The sequence below is a fragment of the Atractosteus spatula genome, chromosome 12 (genome assembly GCF_055471065.1).
Source record: "Atractosteus spatula isolate fAtrSpa1 chromosome 12, fAtrSpa1.hap1, whole genome shotgun sequence".
In the NCBI taxonomy this organism is placed as follows: domain Eukaryota; kingdom Metazoa; phylum Chordata; class Actinopteri; order Semionotiformes; family Lepisosteidae; genus Atractosteus; species Atractosteus spatula.
This window is the reverse complement of record NC_142717.1, coordinates 30,580,668-30,604,479: the sequence shown is the minus strand read 5'-3', so window position 1 is coordinate 30,604,479 and position 23,812 is coordinate 30,580,668. Positions and strand designations below refer to the sequence as shown.

Below are 23,812 nucleotides of genomic sequence, written 5' to 3'. Positions count from 1 at the left end.
TATAAATGCACAAGTAGACAATCAGCGGATGCAGTTTCACAGAACTAGACCTAGAGGTGATTCATTTCTCAGTAACCTCAGTAATAACTGTACATCTGCATATTAAAACGTCAGGCAGGAATGCTCTACAGAAATGAAATTTTGTCGAGTTGCACGATGGCGTGTGGTGTGGGTGGCACGTGTGTAGTGGTTGAGCAATTATCAATATCACCAAGCGAACACTGCTAGCCGAGTAGTCGTGGCCGAGTGGTTAAGGCGATGGACTAGAAATCCATTGGGGTCTCCCCGCGCAGGTTCGAATCCTGCCGACTACGAGTTGCTTTTACCAGAAAACCATTGTGAACTCTAACCAACAGCTCCCCATCCCTACTGTGAAGGCTGATTATTAAGCACGCCATCAATACACTGAAACCTTGAGTGGCACAGTATTTTAACAGCAATATTTTAATTTTGTAATCGTCCGAACAACGCTTCTTTAAAAAAAAAAACATCTGCGCACTTTTTTTTTGTGTTGCTATACAGTGTCGAAATCGACACTGAAATGTTTTTAAAAACCAGATCCCGAATACACCAAATTAAATAAGAACTGCATTTCCCTGCTGGTTTCTCTTGATCTTGACGGACGGGAGGGCTTTCCGTGCACGCCGCCGTACTCCGATGAGTGCGTGCGTGCGCGCGCGCGCGCACCCGCGGCCTCCTGGCAACAGTCGGCTAGTGTACAAGGCGAGCACGTCTGCAGACATGGCGGACGATTTGGACGAACTGCTGGATGAGGTCGAGAGTAAGTTTTGCAGAAATGTTCCTGTCACATCCGAGATCTGCCACAGAGGAGACAAAAGCCGCCCGCCAGCCCACGCCGGAAGTAAAACTGAAGACGCAAAGGGGAAACAGAGGTTTGTCTTTACCAACTTTCAAGTGTAGCTGTGATTTTTTTCACTCTGATCACGGCCTCCGTGTGGCTTGGTTATTTTGTGACCGCTCAGGAGCGGACAACATGTTGCACATTTCCGTTTTTTTTTAATGGCTACTTATTGTAGTGATTAATTGCTTGCACCCCAGGCCACGCTTGCTTGTGAACCGTAACCTGCTGTTAAGAAAACCGTGTGCCTTTGGAAAGCACCGTCCCAGAGAAATACATTTCCTGCGACTCTGCTGGAATACTGGAAATAAATAAAAAGGAGTGCAGTGGGCGCACTTTGAAAGTGTAATTCAGTTTTGTTCAAGGCTTTTGAAGCTGTCCTCGGGGATGAAGATAAGATGATCAGATGTTGAAGTAGCGGAGACGCAATCGCGTGCAAGAACGGGTTTCGGTAGAGAAACCTAAAGCTGGATTCGCTGGCCCTGTGCTTTTCTGTACTGGTACATGTCTCATGTCAAACGTGTGGGCTACCACTTGACCTGTTAAAGTTGAATTCGTTTTTTTTTATTATTTATGTGAAGCAATACGTGTTGTGATTGTCCGCAATGCTTCTATTAATTATTCCTCTTTCTTCAGTATGGTTACTTCAGTCCACATAGTTTTTTGAATCTTGTAAACTAGGTATTTGAATTGTGTAACTGTGCTAAAATTGGCAATACTAAGCTCTTTGCATTCGAAATGACTTTCCACTGTTAACCGCAAGGTGTCAGTAGAAGCCTGGGTAAGCGTTCAGTTTTTGTCATGTAACTCAACCATAAGAGTTAGCTTTGCGAGTGAGCTTATAAAAATAGCTTTTTATATATCACTTGTAATTAAACAAAATGGGACAATATTGAAAGGGGATAAAAGCTTTTGTGAGGCACAGAATGTGGGTTATGTACAGTAAGAGGATTTTGTCCTGGTAAAATATAGGCTGGTATTACAATTTTAGACCTATTTCTCAAACTACAGGGACCAAGGGGAAGCATCGCAGACCACTTTAACTCATTGTCTTTTTTATTTTAGTTGCAGAAAAGATGCATCCACAAGTCACGATGACGAGGACATTGATGATCTGATTGAAGATATATTTAATGATGATTTTGAACCACCTAAATTCTGTGAGGATGTAAGTTCTGATAGTTGTCCTTGGGCAATTTCTTATTATTAATTATAATTATTATTATAATTAATTAATTATTTGCCAACCTATCCTGAAACTAAAGTGGCTGCATCTATAGACGGGTTATTAATATGTCCATTCCATTCAAGTACCTCGTAAGTTGACAGCAAAAATGGATCTTAGTGGATGTATCAGTCACAATTTCACACTGTCTCCACTGCAGACCTGGTTGTAACTGAATTTACGTACCATGCCTTTGATGTAGGTCTGCTAGGACTTGTGTAATTTGATATAATTTAAAGTAGTATGTTATTACAGCACATGTAGAGTACGTAATCTTTTATACTTCTCTTCTGCTTAAAAAAAGGAGACTGTATTGCTCTAGTAATTATTTTTTTACACTTCACAGAAGCGTAAGGCAGCAAAGGATGACACCAGGAGTTCTTCATCTCTTCTCACAAGCAGAACGTAAGCTGGCTCTCCATCTTTATAAGACTGAAGTGAAAGACAGGTATCAATGACCCTCCAGTCTAAGGTGAGACAAGGAAACTCTTCAGCGTCTACCACTCTTTTGTTTCAGGTGTTGTCCAGTCTTCCTAGGAAGCAGTGCTGTACCTCTTGGTGTAGGAACAAACACGTCGCAGAGGTACACACAGTGCTAGATATTTTGTTTTCTTTGCAGTATTGGCAAGTTTGCATTTCTACTTACCTCAGCTGTCTTTTCCTCAGGAGGAGCTGCCCCCTCACATCCTAACATCTCAGATACCAAGAATTCATTTTTTGTAATGTATTAATTGGAATGAATTATACTCCTACTCAAACGGACGTCTGTTGCTTCATGATATTTATAAGTCCTGTAAGACTGTGGTGTTTTCAGATGACTGTTTTAAAAATTTGGAGTAATTCTGTCTTTATCAGAGTTTTTCATGTGTGTGCAACATGGCTGCATGTTGATCAGTGCCAGTATGTTGAACCAGACGTGAGATGAAATCCCTTTTTCAGTCCGTGTGGTTGACAGAAGCTTTTTTTACTTTCGAAGCTTTATGAAGCCTGACATTTTCAGTGTTTTCCATTCCAGATATCGGAACAGAAATAAGTCTAAGAGAAATTTGGGTCTTTCGTTTTTTAACTAAATGGTGCTTTCCTCTTTACAGCCATGCCAGCTGTGGGGAAAAAAATCTCCTTCTGATGGGATTTGATGATATATCTATAAATGGTGTATCTGTGTCTCTCCTCTCACTTGTTACTATTCTTATGTTCCTAATTAGTTCTTGGTTAGTTAACTGGTATTTCAGAGCAGAAAGGGGAAATCTGACATCACACAAGAGACACGAGAAAGAGAAATTTAATATCGGATATCGGTCAGCTCTGTCCTGGAATACACAGACTTGTAATTGATGGGGCCCTTTAATATAAAACTTTTTTTCTTATTTAGTCTTTTTGAACTATTTCATACACCCTGTCCTGCTGGACATGAATTGTCTCCAAGATGGCAAAGAGATCTATGGACAGATTTTGTTTTAAATGGTTACTGTAGGTAACAAGTTACCAGTAAATGTCTAGATACTCCCAGAGTAAGATCAGATCTAAATGATAGGAGTTTGGAGACCCCAAAAAACTAATTTCTCATCCCTACATTTTTTCAAGTGCTGAAGTCATAAATATTTAATGGTTTGTATAGCCTCAGTAATCCAGAGCTCAATTTCAAATAAAAACCAGCAGTTGTACTTCGGGACTGAGAACCAATAACCAATTTTTAAAAAAATAATTAGAAAACCACATGCTCAATCTGATTTTAATTTCTCTTTTTTCTTTTTTTGACCTTCCGCTTTATTATTTTTTTCTGTCTTTTCTTTTTTCTCTGTGTTCAGAAGAAAACTTTTAGAAAACAACAGTCCTACACAGATGCATCATTTTGTCCAGAGTTATCTGAAGCAGGGAGAGAGACTTGTTTTAATACTGTAAAGTGAATGGCATCGTGATGCTTTGAAACAAGTAAATGTGAATAAGTAAAAGTATTCAAAATTGTAGTAAGGAATTAATTTGCTCTACATCATTTTATCATAGGTCAGCCTAAGCATTTAGATTTAAGACTACTTTGTGGCATGACATTTATATACTGTACAATATGGTCTTTCAGCTTAAATACCACTTTAGCTGGAAATTGATTTAAATATTAATTAAACTAACCTTTCTTATGACAAGCTTTGTTAATTTAGGAAGAACCGGAAATGCAGCCAAAAGATCACAAAGAGATGAAAAACAGCTGAATATCTGATCAGATGTAAATGTTAGAAGTTCACAGGGTTGTTCTTCCACAGACACAGTAACTAGTAAAGTGATTATCAAATCACACTTCCCAGTAGCTTGCTGTTATTTCCCACTTATACTTGCCACCTCAGAGAAAAATCAAGCAAGCCTTTCTGCAAAAGGCAATGTCCTTTCATGTTTTTTAACATAAACATTGTAACCTTCCATGCTGTACCCCCATGTCTCTTTTCTTTATCTTCTTAGAAGGGTTTTTTGTAAAGAATGGTCTGTTTAAGAACAGACTTCATTGTCTTAGTTTAAGCACAGCATTGTCCTTGAAGCACCTCCTGCACGGTGGATTAGTAATGTAGTTGGAAGGCTGTTTGGCTTTTACTGGAAAGTTAGAATGGTAGATGTGCCCTCGTGTGCTTAAGCCTATTGAACACGTCTCATGCTCAGTTAGTCCTGATGCCAGCTTCATTCCTACAGCTGCTGCTTCTCTGCAGTGGAGGCAATTTCTGTACTTTATAAATCCACGTGTTGCCCAGCACTGTATTGTTTGTATTCCATCATGGTAAAGGAGATCCACCTTCCTGCACAGAGTATGGAAAGCAAGAGGTTGGCAGTGTAGCAAAGGCCACATTCTTCATTCTGTCATTCGTGTCAGATTAAGGTGATAATGCAGTACAACAATTATGCTGTCCAAGAGTCAAGCTCAATCAATGAATACAACATGGTGTACAATAGTTTGAACACAATAGCACTGCAAAATCAGATACGTTGCTTGGGGACACCTGTTCACGCTTATAACATTGTCAGCCTTAAGATAACAGTTGGCATAAACTGAGTAGAGTGTCACTGCCATATAGACAGAAGCCATGACTAAGTATATTTCCTAAGCAGGAAGGTTCTGGCAATGGCATACAAATTGCTTTTTATGCTGGGGGCAGCTAAAGAATATGATGCAAGCAGAGGGGTTATTTTTCCAAGCCATAATGCTGCGACAAAATCACCGCTTTCGTTTTAGAGTTTATACAAGAAATAGGTAGAGAGTTATCACCAGTTGTCAGTATTAATGGAGGGGCTCCCCAGTCCACAGTCAGACCAGGAAAGCAAGCAGCTGGGGTCAGTGTCAACTTCAAGAACAAGGAGTCAGAGTACAGTAAGTGTGTTGTGTGTCTATGACAAACACATTGAACTTCAATCTATAACATGCAGCACTTACACAGCCTCTGTGCTTGTGCGGCACTTTGTTTCTAAAAGTAATAACTGTGACTTCATGTTACAAAACAGGTATGACGTTCATTATAAAAACTTAGGAATTTAATAAGTGGTATAGGTTAAATTTTAAGATGGTGGGTGGTTTCCATGGCACAGAGCTTACAGAGAGTCTTCATTACCTCCCTTCTTCCTCTCTCTAAAGTACAAAGATAAGCCTGGCAAATAGAAAAATAAAAGATTAATGACTTTATTGTGCTTTATGTAGTATGGCAAAGTCTGCAAAATGTCACTTTTATTATTCTGCGAGTTATTGCTTGGAGTTTCTGAGCAAAAGCAATAAATAGGACTAAAAGCTATATTTGCAAGTTCAGAAAGGCAGTCGAATTTCTCTGTGTCTTTGAAAAAATGAATTTTGATGAAGATGAAGTATCTGGTAGCACTGCAGGTTACCAAATACAACTGTGTCCGCAGGGCGTGTAGCCAGTTACGATGCACCTCCTGTGATTTCCGTGTCCTCACATTTGATGATCATGAATGGGACCCTTCTTGTGATTACCTGTTTTTTAGGTAAGGTCAATTTTTGATTTAATAATACAATCACAATAATAATAATCCAATAATAAGTGAAAGTGACCCATCATCCTGCACCTGCCTGGAATCAGTGGTTTTCAGGCCTTTCAGACATGGTAATACTGCAAACATTATCTGGAGAAAAAAAACACTTGTTTTATTTGTTCCAAATCCACACATTTTCAGCTCCATTAAACTTTCCAGAATAGGCTGTGGTACAGTTGTAGAAATACAGTGCCCTCCAGAATTATTGGCACCCTTGGTAAAGATCAGCAACAAAAGCTATGGAAAAAATGTCTTTGTTGTTTATCAGCTTGATCTTACACTGAAAATATGAGAGAAATCTAACCTTTCAGTGAGGTAAAATTATTCAAAGAAAAAAGGTAAAAAAGGGCAAATATGAATGGGAATATATGTCAATTAGATTTTGTTCATAGGAATTTCTAGGGGTGCCAATAATTGTGACACGTGTTTTTGAGAAAAATGTTTATTTTTTTATAAGGATTTTATTTTTCATTGAATAATGTTACCTCACTGAAAGGTTAGATTTCTCTCATTTCCTGTGTAAGATCAACCTGATAAACAACAAAGACATTTTTAATAGCCTTTTTTGCTCATCTTTACTAAAGGTGCCAATAATTCTGGAGAGGACTGTATAACGTCTGTGTTCCGTGGTTTGACCTGACATTTTAAAGCAGAACTTTACCAGAGCTGGTTAATTTTAGTGCAAACAAGAGCAAGCTTTCTATAGTCAATTTAAGAAGAACAATCACCTCCTTGGTTAGCGACTCCATTAAAGAACCTGACAAAATCTATATTTTATTTTTTAGAAGAGTTTATTGAGAATAATGAGAAGAAAATAATATACATTCCAGTGGTGCCGTATCTGGGGGGGGGAAATATCAACCATCATGCCCTGTTTTTCCCATGAGTGGCTTAATTGTTACTACCAAATCCTTAAAGATAACCCACACCTTAACTGGGTGCCCAAATTCAAATGAGCTGTGAATGATCAAAGAACGTTCTGTAAGATGGTTATCAGAAAGCCCTACAGGAGGGCCAGCTGTGCAGGCTGTAGATGCGGTGCACTGATTTATCCTTCTGCAGCTGCCGGCACTGACCAAGACCCGATGGAACGCCTGCCTCGCTCCCAGAAAATCCCAGTATGAGAAGCTCACCCACAAACCCCCTGAGAAAGTTTAAAGCACGTGTTCAGAATGTGAGAAACTAGCATCAGGCACAACTGAGCTCAAAGCTGTTTTTTTTTTTATTATGCAGCACCATCTGTAAAAATGAAGATTTTATACTTTTCAAAGGCTGTTGCTGCTGCTGCTTAGCACGCCTCCTAGATAAGTTGTCTTAGCAAGATCTGATAAGATGCGTGTCAGATGCTGTCTTGGCAGTGGCAAAAAGAGCTGATTTCCAAAGCGAATGCCAAAATGAATATATTCAGATTACATCTAAGCGTATCCATGTCTGTGACACAGAGCTTTTTAACAAGAGCTTCTTAATGGGGAAAAAAAAGAAAGAATCTCATAACTGATGGAAAATGATGGAGATATCTGCTAGGGAAACTAATATAGGAATGGGTGTTTGCTATACTTAGTATTATGTCTAAATGTCGATATACATTTGCTTTATAGTTTCTTTTAATTTGTAATTTGATTGTAACAGTTTTGACTATAATCTAGAGCCATGATGAGAACATACATTAAATTATTCCTAAATGTGAGGAGATTTCATTCATTAAGAAAGAGGAGTTGCAGATGGTATTACTGTATTTAGATAAACTTTTCTCATGTGTATTATAAATCATCTCTGGAACAAGAGTGCCAGTGATCAGTAGAACACAAATCGAATGACATGGCCTTCTTATTATTGAGCCCAGCCGCCAGGTTATATCATGGGGCAGCACAGAGGTACTTGCGCTGTTTGCTGTTGTCATTGTGCACTTGGGTGCTGACGGGTGGAGTAACCACTGCCCCACTGCTGGTGGTCTTGCTTTCAGAAACAACATGCCGGACTGCCACAGGCTGAAGGCCAAGCTGGTGGCAGCGCAGGGAGTGCGGGCCCACGCCTGCCAGTGCAGCTGGAGATCTGTCCGCAGCCTCACTGACCTGCGGAGAGAGCCGCAGCTCAGGTGGGTCTGCGGGAAACACCACACGTGAGCTCTGCCCTCCGTTTTGGTTGTCCTCCGTGCGTGCTAGCCCCTCTGTCAGTGGCGAGGTATCGGAGGTATGATAACAGTTTCTCTGCCGTCTTGTTGTTTCATACTGCTTTTTTTTTTTGTCTGAGACGAGTTTGTTGTTGAAGTGAAACGTCACGGCGTTTGCAAAAGTCGCCACCTGAGCCGTGAATTTTCGGGATCCTCCCGAAAGCAATAAATGGGATTTTCTGGTTCAACGAGAAAGCCAAGTCATTTCTTGTCTTCGAGCAGCTTCATCTTCACCTATTTTTTTTATAGGTCAGGGAAGTGGTAAAGGTGATCTGTGTCGGGGTTAAGGTCACATTGTCAGTTGTCATAAGCTTGCCGTTACAAGATGTGTTAAAGTGACAATCACTGACTTATTATGCACAATCTGCAAAAACCACCATATGTTTGAATGCAGTTAATTTTATGAAATGAGCAGCCTATAGTGTTTAACTACATTCTTTACAGCAGAATATTGGAGTGCTATTAAAGCTAAATAAATTAAGAAGTATTAAAGACATTTTAAGAACAAAGCAAGATCATATTTTAACATGGACAATTGTAGTAGGGAAATTACATTAAGAATATATTGCTTGTTTAAAATACTATGGTTTGTGTGTATTTATTGATATTTTCAGATTCTGCTTTGTACATTGACCTTTTCCTTCATGAGCTTGTGTAAAACTATATATTGTACTTTTTTGAATTACAATGGACAGATGATATTAATTTAAAAACATTTTTTGAATTATTCATTTTGAATTATTCACTTGAACTATTCACTCAGTTCACTGAGATTAAAATGTACAAAAGTCATTTTGACAATGAATGGATTTGTTCATTAAAGAATATTATAAATATTGAAAAGGTTGTATGTTGTTTTGTGTCAAGATTGTTAGAAGATTAAATTGTTCATTTCTAAAGGTCTGGAGTATTTAATCTACAACCAATTAAAGAGGTGGGGTGTTCAATTATATTTGCTCAAGATGACTTAGAAAAATCAAGAATATTCTTAAGCTTTGAAGGACCAGTATTCCCTTCATTGAAACACTGCTTTTTAAATTGATCATTTGCTTCATCAAGCTTTCTTTACCTACAAATAACATTAGATTTAGGGTGGCCTGTAAGAATGACTGGATTGTGACTCTCTGGGACTAGGGTTGGAGACCCCTGGACTACATCATCTTTTGACTTGAGGTCATATTGCTTCAAGGTGGCAACTTGGATATGAGGCAGAGGTTAATCAAAGCTCTCCTGGTACCCAAGTAAGATCTACAGTGGCAATGAAGGGGAGAAAGAGCAATACGAAGTTTGGAATTTTGGGAAAGAAGAATTCATGATCCTTTTATGTCCTGATAGCATGTTGAAGATACGCAGCCCAGGTTCAGAAGAGTCACACTGTCTTCTGGGCTAGATATTTCTTGTGTTTTTACTTTTAGACTGTTCAAGGGTGCCTATAACACAGCAGGACTCTTTCTTTCCAGGAGTTGCAGACCCAGATTTTAGGTTAAATTCATGGATTATAACTGACAACATATAGTGCTCATATGGCAAATGTGTCTTAAAATTGCTCCAGTGAAAATGATCAAAAGCATAATTAGGCAATCAACTTAAAGCTGTAATTATATTATACATCCCTAATGATGTCATCTAATTACACCCCAACAGGAATCTATCAGGCATCTGTTTAATGTTTGTCTTTAGGAAGAACTCAGTTTATATGCACTAACTTCAAGGTGATTTAATTGGGTAAAAATAGTTATCTGGATAAAGCTGCCTTTTTCTGGCCAGATGCTCATGCCTAGAGGCTTTAGAGAAGGCTCCCCATCAGTGTTTGAACTGTACACGAAACTTGAAACTTGACAGTCTCTGGGTTCGGAGGAGGTGTTGGAATTGGAACTGGACTTTTTTAAAAGAAAAGTGAGCCTCACATTTATCTGACTCTTTATTATATAATTTCCATAGTTTATGTTGAAATGTATAAAATGTACAGCCTTTCACATTGGTAATAAAATACTATGGTAAAAAATTGCAGACATCAGTGTAAAGCACATTTAAACACATTGTAGTCATTTGACTTGCCTAGAAACTAAGAGGTTTGTAAGTAATCTGTTTTATTATAGTTTTTGATAGCTTTGGGAGGTTTTGTGCAACAGGACTTTCATTACACTTCAGTACACTGTCAGTACACTTCAGTAGACTGCCAGAATAACCTTAAATGAAGACCTAATTTTCCCCATTACATAATTAATATGATACAACACTGCTATTATGAGCGGCAGGGTAGCACAGTTGTTAAAATTGCTGTCTCACAGCTTTGGGGCTCTGAGATCAATTCCAGTCCACGGATGTGTTCTGCATGGAGTTTGTATGTTCTCCTTGTGTTTGTGCGAGTTTCCTCCGGGTGCTCCTGTTTCCTCCCACAGTCCAAAAACACACTGGTAGATTCATTGGCTTCTGGGGACATTGGCCCTGGTGTGACTGGCCTGTGTCTGAGTGTTTGCCCTGCAATGGCCTGGTGTCCTGTTCAGGGTGTACCTGCCTTGTGCCCGCTGCTTGCTGGGATAGCTTCCGGCTCCCCCGCTACCCCAAATTGGAAGAAGCATTTAGAAAATGGATGGATGAAACACTGCTATTGTGCCACGTTGAGAAAGAATAGGAGCTGACAGAGAGCAACTTCTCAGGTTACCATGTGAGTAAACATTTTTCCTTTACTTCTGTCAGTAGTAGGAACGTTGAAGACAACAGATGCTGATAAAAGTAAAAGATCATTTTTATATATATATACAATACAACCTGTAAGATTTGAAATACCTGTGCAGCCACAAATCAGCTTGGCTTTGTCCCCTCAAACAGAGTGTGAGGTAGGGCAGCCAGCCTCAAGCTGAACATTTAGGTGTGGTAGTTTGCGATGTCATCATAGTCATCATCAGTTGAGGACTCTCCAGAATCATGACTTATGACAAGCAAAGCCTGGTCATTCTTAATGGCTGTGTTCTCGTAACATTCTCCTGAAGACGTGCTAGAGGAATCAGCAGAGTCACCTGCAACACAGCAATGATTTGAGTATCTGGGAATTAAGATAAGGTCACTTTATTAGCTATATACAATTTCTTGTATTAGGAATTTGTCTTTTTGCATACCATGAGACACACGGATTGAAAGAGAGAAGCTTGGGGTCAGAGCGCAGGGTCAGCCATTCATACGGCACCCCTGGAGCAGCTGGGATTAAGGGCCTTGCTGAGGGGCCCAACGGAGTAGGATTCCTCTGCCGGCCACAGGATTTGACCCGGCAACCTTCTAGCCACAGGCGCAGATCCTTAGCCACAGTGCCACCGCTCTGCCCATTATTCCATCCATTACAATAAAGATGGGTGCAAAATGACATGTTTGGATAATTTCATTCACCTTTCAAAGTGAAAATACATAAATTCTCTCAAAATGTCAGAATACTTTTTGCCATCAATTGACAGCAAACCTTTCCCATAAAAAACCTTTTTAGCGAGACCAGTGCATTATGTTCAAAGTTTGTTTTCTTTCCAATTTAAGTAAAGAAAAGGAAAGTGGCATTTCAGAGTTGATGTGCTGGTCCTGAGGCCGAAAAGAAATATGGAAATATTCTGTACAAAACGATAAAGTTATGTAACCAAATATTCAGCGTATGTGATGATATGATACCTCTGAACATAATTTAATAGGTTTAAAGTGGTAAAAAAATGCCTGTTGTGTTTTTTTTACCCTTCATTTTCATATAAAATGCTGCAGTTTATGGTGGTTTGTTTGGATTTATTTACTTTTGTGTAAGACTGCCCATTATTTTTGACCTTCGTTAAAACAGATCCACTCGATCATTACTATTTTTTTTGGCTATCCAGTTACACACAAAGCTTTACAAAAAAATTGACCACTAGGTTTGTATGACAACTGGTAATTATAATGTGTACAAGGTATTAAAGAGGAAAGGGTAAGTGTTAAGAATAAATCAGTGTATAATATGCTCTCATGTTTCTGAACATGCTGTGTGTTCTTTAGAGGACGCCCACAATTTTGTGCATGAATGCATTGGTGAAGGGGGAAGCACACCGCGTTATGAAGCTTCACTCTGTATGATAACGTACTGTATTGTGTGATACTGGAAGGAAACATTATTGCTTCATTTCAACAGGGAGTTACTTTTCAAGCACTGAAATAAGAGTCTAGTGCTGTTATTCATATGGATTTGATAGTCTCCGTGTTCCGATAGTCACAAAGTCCTGTTACCCTTTTAATTAAGTGCTGCTCCACATTCCTGGTGTGATTCCTGAAATATTTATTGTAGAGGAGACTGTCATTTATTTACCTGGATCAGCACTGGCTGTGGGGCCTGGTGGAGGACAGCTGTAGTACCCAGGGTCATTTGTCACAGGGGTCGTCGGGCAGTCACCTGGAGTCAGGTAGGAGCAGGGCTGCAGCAGTGTACTGGTGTCCTCTGACCATAAAGGACCTGCAGTGTCTTTTAAAAGAAACAACGAAGAAATCTTAAACTTCACCACATTCTTCAGGACTTACACAATCTATAAGTCTTCTTCTTGAGCAAACCAAGGCATTGTAGAGAAGCTCATTATATCAAAGCAGAATTAATAATACATTGATAGTTTTAATTGCTAATTTATTGCATTTATATAGCAATCAAGTAGAGTTGAAGAGAAACTGCTTCACCAGTTTAAATTAAGGGGGAACTTTAAGTAAGACACATTGTGAAAAAAAGAGAGGGGGGATATAGCCATGACACTGGGGTTAAGTATGGGGTGTAGTTAATGACTGAGCAGTGAAGATCTCAGTTTAATGACTCATAAAACGGCACATCCAACAGCAAAATGTCCCCTGTCACCATGCTGGGGAATTGGTTTGTAAATTCTGATCCAGAGGGAAGAGCAGTAGGTTATGTTTACATGTAATACATGTAATATAACATTAACTGGCCTGGTCAGACAACTCTTTGTATTGTGAAACCTGTACCACATAACAATGACTTTTGGTGGACACACAGTACTGTTGGGTTCATGAATAATGACAGCACGCACCTGTCGCAGCTAATATAACAGCGTCCGTTAGAGGGAGCTAGTAACACACATGTCCACTAATATCACACATGTCCAATAGAGGGAGCTAAAGTTATACATATTCACTAGAGGGAACTGGTGGAACTGGAACTCGTAATATAATATAAAGTCCACCAGAGTTGGCTAATATCACACATGTCCACCAGTGGGAGCTAATTACACACATGTCCACCTGAAGAAGGCTCCACAGGTGAAACATAGTGTTTCTTTTCTTTACCTTTCAGCATGGAATGAACCTTTACCTGTTCCTCATGTTAGAAAGGAAGAGGGCACTAATATCATAGTGTCCTCCAGGGGGTGCATAGTGCATTGCTCATGTGGAAGTGTAGAGTGCTTCTCCTGTCTTGAGAGACTGTTGGAATTCGATGCAATGTGCTGTTTATTCTAATGTCATGCCAGTCAACATGGACAACAACATCTGGGCTAATCCCTGCTTTACCTAGGACCTGTGACTGTACAGTACAGTATGTGTACAGTATATATATATAAACCAGCTCAGCTCCAGGGAGACAGCAGACTGCTGTTGTTTCACAGTCCCCGATGTCATGCTCCAGAACATCAACCAACCCTTCTCTCTTTGCATTACAGTAGTAATGGCAGTAATTTCATGGTCTGCGACGGGGGTTCCAGATTGTAGGTGCCTTGAGATCCCAAATCCAAGACTCCAGGTCTTGGAGTGGAGCAAATTTGTTTGTTGATGTGATGTTGAGATGGGGTGTTGAATTTACCAGTTGTTAGAATTTCACCGTGCACAATTCTGACAGTACTTTAAACATTGCTTTAGAATGCCTGTGAAATCTCTTAGTTTTAGAATGCCCTCAAATTAAAAAGGGGGGAATCTCTGCAAGTTCACACCTGAAGAAGGCTTCACAGCCGAAACGTTGTGTTTTCTCTTCTCTTTTCAGCATGGAATAAACCTATTGTTCGTTTGCAGACTACGCATGCTGACACTGCTACCCACCTGAACTATCTCTGTAAGTATTCTTTTAATTGATACAGCAATGAAAATAAAGTAGTATACCAAAGGTTCATTATTTTGTAAGTGGAACTATTGTCCTGCCCAACACATGCCTTCTAATAATCACAGCCTCTGGCTCAGTTTCTTCATTTGTTTGCAGTTTGTTTGTTGCCTTCTGAAGAGCTAAACCAAGTTGATTCCCTTGTGCATTTAGAGGAGTAAACAGCAGCTAGGGCCATAGTGACACTTTAAAAACCCAACCCCTTTAATTGCCCAGGTGGTTTGTCATGGCTGGGGTGGGCTGCAGTAGTGCACAGATACTAGGAGTGGTTATCTTGTCACGGTCAGTGTAGTATCTGGAGAGCATCTCATTTATGCAGAAGCAAAGACATCATTTCACAGCTGGAAGAAGTGCTCTCAAAAAAACAAACAAACAGTGGGACATGCAAACAAAATAGGAAATGTGATTTCTCTAAATGAGCTCAGTGGATTGAATTGAACAGTAAGGTTCATATTGGTTTCTAAGAGGTGAGGCGTGGTCATCCATGTGGTTCCTGTTCTGCATGCAGGTTGGACCCTCTGGTGCAGAGATCACTTCCTCAGCTCTGAGCCGTGGCACCTGACCCCTGGGAGACCCCTCATACATTCACTGAGCATCATCGGCCCTGAGGTTTTCCTTGGCTGGCCACACCAGAGCAGCCCTGTGGTTTGAGCTTTCTGGGTTACAGGCAACCTCCATTTGCTGCCCCTATTGTGGCCTTTTGGTGATCAAAGAAGCAAGGGGCCTTGACTCACTGTGCACATCGTGGTTACTGCCTGGAGAACACAACATCTGGTGAGCTTTGAAAGAAAATAAACAAACAGTGGGAGACCTGGTGCTGGCAGCTGGTCAGCGTTCTGGTCTGTGTTTTCATAGCATTCTCCTGACGAGGTGCTGGAGGAATCGAAGGAGTCTTCTGCAACTGAATGAGACTTGTGATTAGGACATTTCTACACTTCCATGACAGCTGTGGGCTCAGTTGCAGTCATGCAGCACGACTGTCAATCTTGTTAGCCCGGTAGAATCAAACTGGGAAATGTAATGTACAGTTCTGCATCTGCTTTTTGTGTCTTGTATTGACTTTGATTTTTTAGAATTGTGTTCAGAATAATGTAGAGTAAAGCGTATTTATAATCAAAACAAAATAATCTCTCTTAAATCTCTTGTGCACAGATTTATTTGGGGGGGGACACTTAATCATTTCAGTCCGACTGATTTTATTTTAAAGTAGTAGTTCCGTGTTAAAACATGTAGTTATTATTTCAATAATAATAACGCTATTATTTCAAATGTATTGTAACTCACACAAAGATGTTTTATCTTCAAAACATTGGGGCCTTGTCACACACAGTCAGCTATATAAGTGCATGTAAAATGCAGTACATGTAATTAGCATTTATGCATTATCCATGGCCAATGTACTGGCCAAAAGTACGTTTAGGATCCCTCTACTTTAACGAATACAACTCTCAAGTTGTCTTGAAGAGCAGGAGATGGACTTGTGTCTCATTTCCTGCCCAATAGGTTCCTCGAACAGTATCTCAATACCAACGGGACACAGTATTGAATCTCGGACACAATGACCAACATCAGTACCCCAACTGAAAGCAGCCCTAGAGGAAGGGGACAGAATTAAGCTGTCTGTATTTATCAACCTGAGCTGGAGAACTGGCTATTTCTGTCCAGTTATTCAGTGGGTTATTCTTGTGTTGTAGCCACTGAGTGCAGCTGGTGATCTCCAGCTGCTGCAGAGTGCCAGTCACTGTACTGAGTGTGAGATGAGTTGTGGTAAAAACCAGTAGGCTCTGTATCTGTTCAGAACTGGACCATCATGGTCACAGCAGTAATCTGACATTTCAGAAATGTGAGCCATCATTCAGCGCAGTAAACTCAAAGCTTTCATCATTTTATCTTGATTTTGGTGTACATGTTTGGAGGCTTTCAATATATTTCTGGATCACACATACTGTATGACGCTTACATTTTTGTATTTCTTAGTTTACCATGCTAATCATGACTTCCTATTTGATGTTTTCAAAAAATGAAAACCCAGAAATGCACTTTGGCATTATATAAAGTATACATGTCAACATTTCATAAAGATTCAGTGTCTATCAGTGTCTTCTAATAGAGAATTCAGTTTTGTTAATGCTGTGGCAGTAGTTCATCAGAATGATGGATGCTTACCTGCTAGGCTCAATGTTTTTTGTTTCTCAGAATTATTATAGAAATTGCTTTCTCCAGAAGAAGTGCTTGAAGTGTCTTCATTTATGTTGGGATTTGTAAATGTTGGTACCTGGAGAGTGTTTGGAGTTTCTGGAGTATAAAATACATGCATAAAACAAAAAGGAAAAATTATGTTCTGTCAGCTTTGATCATTTGAATTCTTGAAAATGCATTTAGTGAAAACATATAAACTAGTTAGCCCATGCTGATGTCAAAGACAAAATGAACAATTATGGTGACAGATTTCTAAAAGGTCACTTATAATCCTACAGTTATGGAAAAAAGACAACTTTTTGAAGTTTTGTACACCATGCTAGAGACAAGGTTGGTGTCGGTAGTAGCAAGTAATATAGCAATTATAGAATTATACTTAATACAGTTTTGAATTAAAACAAATTCTTCTCTTCGAATTAATAATTTATAAAGATGAACTCAGCCACCTGAAATACAATAGAACCTTATAAATGTTTGAGGAATGTTTTTCTTGCCATCAACTTGACAGATTTTGGGGGATCTAGATAAATAATTATTAACCTGTTCATGAAGACTCAACTGACTGTGCTGAATAGAAAAAAACAAAATTATTCAGTAACATTCTTCATTTTTTTCAGTGAGTAAATGTTTTTATTTTTTCATGAAATATCCTGTTTGATACTTGGTGATGACTGATCCAAAAAAACTACTGACACCCAAAGGAGGAATGCAAAAACATTTCTTTGAAAATAGCAAGAAAAGTGCTGTAAGTAGAGAAGAATGGACTAGAGTATAACATGGCTTTTGTGAGGCAAGAACAAAATGAAAAGGAAATGGCCCAGATGCTACACCTAAGAGCTATAGATCATCGCTGGAAAAAGGCAATGTTGGACAGGGTCCTTAGATCTGGAAAAAATAGACAAGGATTTAAGCGAAATGGCAGCATGAAATGAAAACTCATGCTGTACTTGGAGAGTTGAAGAAAGAAGATTGTGGCAAGGTCACGAGAAGAACTCTGACCTGAACACAGGCTGGTAATAAGTCTGAGACTTCTATTGATCCAGATCCATATTTGCTGAAGACCTTTGGCCTTCTTTGATAAACAAGTGAACTCACCTTCTTCGGCCAGACTGCACAGTGGTATGGAATTAAACATAGGGCTCCTGTTTTCCGTTCTGTTCCGCAAAGAATCTGGAAACCAAAGTGGTGACAAAATAGAAAAAAAGTAGAATGTTTACTGAGTGATCTTCCAGAAATAACTTTCAAATAGCGCCTACTAAAGCAAACAGTAATTACATTCATTTCACCATTGACATATCCCCCTACAGGATTCATGAGGAGCAGGCTATTGTACCAGATGCTCCATTTGATGCTTGGTGTTTTGTCGAATACATATATCTGCTGTATCATTTAACTAAGCATTACTCTGCGGTAACAGTGCAGGACATGGGGTATCCCTGAAACACAGCTGGCAGAAAGTTTATGGCTTGAATTTGGTTTAGAACTGTGTGAGAAACAGTAAAATTTGGCACATTTGGTTTAAAATACAGAAGCTGCCACCCACATTGTTACAGTGCATTAAGATAGCATTTAGTGTAAATGACAACCAAAAACAGTGTAAAAAACAGACAATCTGCCAGCTGTCTCTGCAAGCATCTCTAAATGGGAGCAGAAACAAGAGAAGAGAAGCAGGGCAACACAGAGGCTGCAGCTGCTGGCCTCTTACTTTGAAAGGTGGACATGGCGGCAGCAGGCTCTGCGCTGAAGTCATAATGCTCGTAATCGGAGTCAAATGAGGAGGTGTCATCATTGCTCTGGGCTGTTTGAAGTTCAGGATTCACTGGAAATCAGCATGATGAGAAACAGCACGTTTGTTTATCTGTAGGAGGACTGTTGAGTCTACAATTGCAGAATGCCTTCTATTGGCTAATTTGAACCACAGAAAAAAATAATCTCTGACTGTAGGGGTCTTAGAAGCAGAGAATCATATAACGTCTATAACGTCGCCGTCACAGATGAAAAAGCTCTTTCTTGTTCACAGGGTCTTGCCTAAGCTGCTAGCTCAATTTAATCTGAGCTCACCAAGAGCAAAACCCTCATTAACAAAGTGGGAGCCAACATGAATAAGCTCAGATGCACAAACTGCAATATTGTGTGGACACCAAAAGAACACTAAACTGTTGCTACTAAAGGTAGAATGTATGAGATGAAAGATAAAATGAAAGATACTCAGATTTTTCCTTCTCCATTAGTAAGAGGATGTGGGCATATGACAGTTTTCACGATTACTCCATTTCACTGGAATTTCATACTACTATAAACAACCTAGTGTTTTGGTAAATTTATAACAGTAAGACTTCAATTCCATGATGAAGAGTAAAAATGAAAGACCACACCAGAAGGAGGCTTAACAGCCAAGAAGTTTTTTCTTTGCACTTTTCTGCTTTTGTGTGGAGCTGACCTCTGCTTGTCTCTTCCCAGCTCGCACACTGACTCAGCTCCACAATCCAACCCTTAATCATAAGACTTCTCCCGCTTTGGTTTGCTGAAATTTTAACCCGTTTTATCGTTCCCTTAGTAAAGACGCAATCGCTTTCATAATACCGTCGAGGTCAGGAGCAGAAATTAGGAGCGTTTTAGAAAACAAAAACGTCAAGAAAACAGAGCTTCTCTTCTTCAGATTCTGTTGACCTCTTTTTGATTCTAGTGGGTTTTTTTTAAAATTGTAGGTTTGAGCCTCAGAGGGGATGAGCGGATACTGACTGTGGCCATCGGGGTTGTTTGCTGTGACTTTGATGAGGTCCACAGACTCGTCATAATCGTTGTCTTGTCTTTCTGAGGTAATGTGGCGGCCGGTACTGTTCAGCTGGACAGGCATCACTGTGGAGACAAGGAGAAAAACTCCAGTAGCAGCACTCTCAGTTAGCCACAGCAGTCATCTCATGTGTTTTTCAAGACATCCCAACACATTTTGGTACAAAAAAGCACCCAAAAACCTTGACATTTTGCAAAAGTGCATTTTATTGTTTTCTGTAAATGAAATAAAACACAGCTTGGAACAAAGGAACAATAACAGCTGGTTTGCATTTACAGAACTGAGGAAGAAATTCACAATGATCAGCTGATTGCAAACAAAATGCAAAATCAGTTTTGAAACTTTACTTGGAAGGGTTAATTCACACACATTAATACTGAAGCTCGGAGAAACTTTTATCCCTCCTTCACTCACACGCCATGCTCAAATTTTTTTTTTTTACTTTCTTTCACAGGCAATGAAATCGGTATACAATACAATGTTAAACAGGACAGGATTCCAGCCTGCTTGGGTCATTTGCATGATGAGGTATGTGTTTTGCAAATGCATAGCAATATTAGCCTCATGACAAATACAATTAAAACGATGTCTTAAAGGAGAGTTATCACAAAAAATTATAATGATATAACATCATATATGAAACAATAAGGATAATACAAACTACAAGAAAGCACAGAAACATAAGTAACACAAGGAATACACAATTTCAGAACATTTGTTAATTAATAGTTGAAGATCATTCATGTACAGAACATTCGCATTTCAATTAGCTGAAAGCCTGGATACCCATCATCTTGTCAGTGGCTGGTCGAACTGAGAAAAACAGCCTCTGAACTTAACAAACTTAACAGGAAGCCTTTGCCAGGAAGTCATGTTCTCTTTGTTTTTCATTTTAAATGAGACGCAAAAGAATTAAGGACACCAGAGGTGGGGTGGGGAGGAGGGGCAGACACAAAGTTACTCATCTGCCTGCACTTCCTGTGTCGCTCTGTCTCTAAATAATTACTCCCTGTCATTTTTTCCCTGCATATATGGCTGCCCAGCTGTGAGCTGTATGTACTGTAGCCTTCCAGTCTTCCACCTCAAGCTGACCTTATTTAGAAGATGAATTTCCTCCTGCACTGCTAACAAAAACCGTGCTTTGAAACATTGGTTTTGCTCCTTTGCATTGTAGAAGGGAGCAGCTATTGCTACAGATTCTTGTTATTTCACATGATACAATGATTCATATGATATTGTAGCTCCCAGGAATTGTGTCCCATGTGTTCGTCTCATGATAGCAACTTTGCCACATCTAAGCAAATAGCCTGTGTGAAAGTAGACCGTTACAAGCACAATGCAGTGTGTTTCTACAAATCAACAAGTCTTGTCGTAAGCTTGGCTTAGTGAACCGAGCACTTACAAATCACATCTTGTACAGTATTTTTCAAAAACCAGTGGTGGAAGGAGAAGAAACAGAACTTGATATCTGGTAACCTGTTATTGAAATACATGTAAATCCTATGAGTTAATTTTATCCAGTGTTTTGTTTAATATTACTTTTCTCCACATTAATGTAATTGTTAATACTTCTTCAGACTGTGAATAATAAAGGGTTACAGTATATCTGAAGTATTATTTTTGTCTGTTGTGAAAGCAAGGAAAGAGGTGTTCAAATAATCAAATAATTTGGTCTAGAATTAGTCTTATTAGAATTAGGCATGTTACAGAATTGGTGGGCCTAAAGCACGTGTTTGAAACTTAAGGGGAAGTACATTTAAAACTGAGAATGAAAGGCACCTCCTTACAGAAAGAGTTGTGGGTGTCTGGAACAAGCTACAGTACTCAGTCGTGTTATCAAAGATGATCTCTTGGCTTTCAAGAAAAAGACGAATGAGATCCTCAGATTAATTACAACAATCAATTCCTATTAGCTCTCAAGAGCTAGATGGATCTAGATGGATCTAGATGGATCTAGAAGGTCATTTTTCATTTCTGTCTTATTTTTTTCAGCCTCCTAGGAGTTCTTATTCCTACTGAATACTTAAGCTACAGCATTTGCCTATTAATTCTGTCTAGAGTGAAAGTGTACATGCGTTTTAGGCAAAGGAGGTTAATTTGGAGAATATATTTTTCATACAGGACTCCCTGTTGGACTGTGCTGTCCTGAATTTCTTTTAGATGGATGAAAACTGGAAAATGAAACTAGAGTTTAACTTTTCCAAGGGCGATACACTGTTTCTGTGCCTAATGCAAACAGCTGCCCTTTTTTCAAATGTGAAGAGGTTTTAAGTTACACCAGGCATGTTTGAATAGAGTATGCAAACTCCAACATTATTTTTAAACAGCAAAAACTTTTAAAAAACTGTAACTTTTACTCGGCATTAAAAAATGTACACACAGTTGCATTCAGTGATGAGTGCAACGAAATGTAGAGGATACCTAATGTTTTACAGGAACATGAGATAATTATGTAACCTTCTGCCTCTCTTCCACTTGTAAGAAATAAAATAATTGGTTTTCATTTGTGAACTTTTATAATCTTAACATTGTTTTCATCTACTGTATATGAAAATGTACCAGAGTAAACAAATGCTGTAAATTATTTTCTAAAACTAATTTAAATATCTACTTGTACAGTTTTAAGTACGTTTTAAGTATAGTTAGTTTTAGGTACAGTTTTAAGTTTCTCCACTGTGATTTCAATGTGCTTATTTACATGTATGATTTTTCCAGGTAAGAGATCATATATTTATTTCATGAAAGAAAGCACTGGTGTTTCTGGACTATTACAAAATCCTGTCTCACTCACCCTCTTTTTTCCTGTATCTTCCGAAGAGCACTGCAATTACTATTAAGGCCAGGATCAGAAGGAACAACAGCAAAAAACAGCCCAGCAGAGGAAAGGACGGAACGAAACCTGTGCTTTCATCTTCATCACTTGCTGTGGTCACAGGGCCTAAAACACAAAATAACGTTCATTATTGAAATAACAAAGCGATTTGAAAAAAATTCACTGGATTTAACTATCACCAACTTAGCGCTCTAGGGATTATTAAAAGAGAGTTGCCTCTTTTTTCAGGTCTATTCAATTACAAATTATCTATACACAGTTTTAAAGGAAACGTTTTAAATAACACCTGGAATGCTTACTTTCAACATATTTATGGGTGAAATAGCATGATATTTAACATCAGTTAAATGTCAGCAAAACTGCAAAAAAGAATCAAAAGCTAAATTATGCTAATTTCATACTGTACATATTCACCCCTTTGGATGGCAAGCTTACATTAGTTAAGGTGCACACAATTACTATTAGTAGTTAATATCTTTCAGATTTTTTTATTGGGGGTTTTAATACTAATTCTTTGTTGGAAAAAAGCTTAAGATGTGGATTAAATAATTTAAGATGTGGATTAAAGGTACAAAATATACAATGTACAAAATGCATACACATTATTATTCATGTTGAGGATTGTGGACAATTGTGGAACACACCATGAATACATGTGATACATTTCAAGTACATGCAAAATTACAATATTGATCAAAAGGAAATCATAAGATTGCAATTTACAAATAAATGAGAAAGAAAAGGACTTTTATGTTGTACACATGAGGTGTAAATGATTAAAAACCAGGTTGAAGTGCTCTATGTTTAATATTTTAAACCTTGTCTTCAACATAGAAAGTTATTTTCTTTGTCTAATTGTATAAAAAGGGCGTAACAGAGATTCTGTTAATGACCAATTTACTATGCGTCGATGCATAGTTAATGTACAATGTTAAAAAAACATACTTGGGTACAGTTGTGATTATGCTAATCCTAACTACTACTACTGAATATCTACAGATGATTTATTAACATCCTTTATCGGAAGATCAATTTATAATGGATGATGAATGTAATATCTATTACACCTTCATTCATATAAATTAATCTAAATGTGACTAAGAAATCAAGTTATTTCACTACAGTGTCTAATTACAACACATTGGAATTACTGAAACTTTTACCTGTTGTATAATTGTTGGTAGGTGCTGGTGTTGTAATGTTTGGGAAACCAAGTGATCCTGCAGAAGATAAAAAGAAGAGGCCATCAAACAGTGACAGACAATAGACCCCTTATTACACTGAAACTGGCCTTAAACACATGTGAAGAAGAGATTTAAGTTCTATAAAGGGGCAAACTGCAGATCATTTTTATGAACTGCATCTTTGAATATGTGCGATATACAGTATCTTTCAAAGAGTCAGAACACTTGTCACACGTGTCTTGTCTCCTAGTCCAATGTCTTTCATTTACAATAGATTTGTTTGCCTCTTCTCACAATCATAGGCACAGCACGTATGACATGGAAGCACCATGTGCTGAAAGGAAGAGACAAGACGATCTGTTCTTCCCCATCATAATCCCTAAATCGAAAAAATCTCTCTGCATCCCTGAAAAAGGTAACTTTCTTCT

General features: G+C 38.7%; 2 protein-coding genes and 1 non-coding gene across 3 annotated transcripts in view; 2 read left to right on the top strand and 1 right to left on the bottom strand.

The window, feature by feature from the left end:
• The first annotated feature begins 232 nt into the window (after window positions 1-232).
• Window positions 233-314, top strand: trnas-aga (transfer RNA serine (anticodon AGA)). Its single transcript has one exon. It is a non-coding gene; the product is annotated as a tRNA-Ser (tRNA).
• Window positions 315-657: 343 nt separating this feature from the next.
• Window positions 658-9,120, top strand: cfap418 (cilia and flagella associated protein 418). Its single transcript, XM_088929672.1, has 6 exons — window positions 658-893; window positions 1,925-2,027; window positions 2,431-2,489; window positions 2,602-2,667; window positions 5,964-6,059; window positions 8,071-9,120. Exons 1-6 carry the CDS (start codon window positions 658-660, stop codon window positions 8,228-8,230), a joined length of 720 nt encoding a protein of 239 aa, XP_088785798.1. The 3' UTR covers window positions 8,231-9,120.
• A 1,065-nt stretch (window positions 9,121-10,185) lies between these two features.
• LOC148822891 (T-cell differentiation antigen CD6-like) overlaps window positions 10,186-23,812 on the bottom strand; it is a 35,676-nt gene continuing 22,049 nt past the window's right edge. The window contains exons 6-14 of the mRNA XM_088929206.1: window positions 23,364-23,420; window positions 22,159-22,305; window positions 19,316-19,432; window positions 18,279-18,392; window positions 17,669-17,743; window positions 16,541-16,669; window positions 15,186-15,275; window positions 12,593-12,745; window positions 10,186-11,297 (exon numbers count right to left, since the gene is read on the bottom strand). Coding sequence (XP_088785332.1) covers window positions 11,146-11,297; window positions 12,593-12,745; window positions 15,186-15,275; window positions 16,541-16,669; window positions 17,669-17,743; window positions 18,279-18,392; window positions 19,316-19,432; window positions 22,159-22,305; window positions 23,364-23,420 — 1,034 coding nt within the window. The 3' untranslated portion in view covers window positions 10,186-11,145. The remainder of the gene's footprint in view (window positions 11,298-12,592; window positions 12,746-15,185; window positions 15,276-16,540; window positions 16,670-17,668; window positions 17,744-18,278; window positions 18,393-19,315; window positions 19,433-22,158; window positions 22,306-23,363; window positions 23,421-23,812) is intronic.

Bases quoted from the DNA above. Each gene is read 5' to 3' on its own strand.
- cfap418 (XM_088929672.1), top strand. From the start codon at position 658: ATGAGTGCGTGCGTGCGCGCGCGCGCGCACCCGCGGCCTCCTGGCAAC. The intron at 894-1,924 runs GTTTGTCTTTAC...TTTTTATTTTAG, and splicing joins GACGCAAAGGGGAAACAGAG to TTGCAGAAAAGATGCATCCA. The intron at 2,490-2,601 runs GTAAGCTGGCTC...CTTTTGTTTCAG, and splicing joins TCTCTTCTCACAAGCAGAAC to GTGTTGTCCAGTCTTCCTAG.